The sequence below is a fragment of the Pteropus vampyrus genome, unplaced genomic scaffold, assembly GCF_000151845.1.
Source record: "Pteropus vampyrus isolate Shadow unplaced genomic scaffold, Pvam_2.0 Scaffold954, whole genome shotgun sequence".
Taxonomy (NCBI): domain Eukaryota; kingdom Metazoa; phylum Chordata; class Mammalia; order Chiroptera; family Pteropodidae; genus Pteropus; species Pteropus vampyrus.
Window position 1 is genome coordinate 3806 of NW_011889735.1, and position 2032 is coordinate 5837.

Below are 2032 nucleotides of genomic sequence, written 5' to 3' on the forward strand. Positions count from 1 at the left end.
TTTCTGTCACCACATATTTGATCCCTTATACCCCATTTGCTTCACCCCACCCTCTTCCCCTCTGGTAAACACTAGTTTATTGTCCATGACTATGAGTCTCTGTTTGTTTGTCCTGTTTGTTTGTTCCTTGTAGGTTTATATCCCACATATAAGTGATATTATGTGATTTTCAACTTTTTTTTGTCTGGCTTATTTCTCTTATTTCGTTTAGCATGATTACCACGAGGTCCATCCATGTTGTCGCAAATGGCAGTATTTCATCTCTTCTTATGCTTGAGTAATATTTCATTGTATATATGTACCACAACTTCTTTAGCCAATCATCTATCGTAGGACACTTCGGTTGCTTACATGTCCTGGCCACTGTGAATAGTGAACACTGGTGTGCAAGTATCTTTTTGATATGGGATTTCAAGTCTTTGGGGTAAATACCCAGTAGAGGGATTGCTGGATCATATGATAGATCAATTCTTAGTTTTTTGAGGAACCTCCATATTGTTTTCCATAGTGGCTCTACCAGTTTGCAGTCCTTTGTTCATAAGCAAATAACTTTTTGTTGCGTAAAGTTTGTTCTCTTTGGTTTGAAGGTTGAGACTCGTGATGCCTGTTTTGTTTATACCTGCTCAACTGTATCTGATGATACCTGCAAGACCCGTCTTGTTTCTTCAGCATCTCTTCAGCATTGCTGCGGGGACAACAAGTTTTACTTTTCTTTCTATCCCCAAACACCTAGAAACCACAGCAGTGAGAAAAAGTCTCTGTTTACTGAAACAAAAACCAAGAGAAAGATAAAATGGCCACTGCTGGAAAAGTAAGTAGACATCTCTGATTTTTTTAGAACTTTGAATATATTAAAGTAATTAAATAATTGGGGATGCTTCTTAAGGGATTAGATACCTGGGGAACAAGCATACACTGGGGAGGGTGTTTCCAAGTGCCAATAAAACGGGATAAAACAGCATATGCAATGTTTTTAGTAGGATGTTGGAGGAAAATGAAGAAATGTGGATTATACTGACATTATTAACAATTTAATTTCGAGATAACTGGGCATTTGCTCTTGGAAGCAAAATGTTTCCATAAGGAAACTTTTAACAGTCTCATTTGAATGTGTTGCCTTCATCTCTAATTCAGTAGGAGGTCAGAGTCTCATTTCCAGCTGTGGGAAAAGATTTTCTTGCTGTTAATGGGAAAGTGCTAACTCTGGAATGCAAAGCAGACGACAAAGTATCAAGGTTTTAAGATTTCTTAAGGATGTAGTTTTCATCAAAATATGTTTTAAAAATCTTCAAAAACAAGACGACATTGTAGTAAAGTACGTTTATTCCTTAGAAACAGAGTTGGCATCAACTTTAGAAATAGCTTTGGCATTTTTTTCATTTTCAAGTTGGTCAGTGCAGTTCCCCGCTTTAAATGGTACACAATTTTATAGTGTTATGCGCTTTTGTTTGTTTTTATTTAAACAGCTTTGCATTTAGCCTGCCTTAAGTTTTGGAAAAATTAAGATGACATTTGAAGTCTGAATGACATGACAATTGAGGAGGCCCTATAATGCTAGAATTAGAAATCATTGTTTCTAGAATTGAATAGAAGTAGAATGATAGCATTCTAGCTTGGTTAGGAACCCGGCAAAACTAAATTAATTGGATAATTAATTTTGCACTCTACAAGCTAGCAACTCTACCCGCAGAAGTTAATGAATCTTACGGTTGGAATGAATCTTAAATATTTATAACTTCATCAGACCAACAGATGTTTAAGTTCTAGTTATCCACCGCTATAAAGTGGATATCTAGCCACTGTTAGAACATTGCCAATGATGGAGAACTCAGTAGGCTCAAAGCAGCATTTTCCACTTATGATTAATAATACTGTGTATAATTTAAGAAATAGCATAAAAGCTACATAATTTTGATATAGCGATAGCCGTGCAAAGGTATGGTTTGCAGAAGGATTATATGTACCCCAAGTTGCTCTAGTGTTTCGGGGTAGCTCATAAAAGGAGCGGCTGGCTCCCTTTACATTATGGGTT

At 36.4% G+C, this 2032-nt stretch overlaps 1 protein-coding gene across 1 annotated transcript in view; it reads left to right on the top strand.

The window, feature by feature from the left end:
* The first annotated feature begins 686 nt into the window (after window positions 1-686).
* Window positions 687-2032, top strand: part of ADH7 (alcohol dehydrogenase 7 (class IV), mu or sigma polypeptide) — an 18851-nt gene continuing 17505 nt past the window's right edge. The window contains exon 1 of the mRNA XM_011386159.2: window positions 687-811. Within this exon, the coding sequence (XP_011384461.1) occupies window positions 794-811 (18 nt within the window). The 5' untranslated portion in view covers window positions 687-793. The remainder of the gene's footprint in view (window positions 812-2032) is intronic.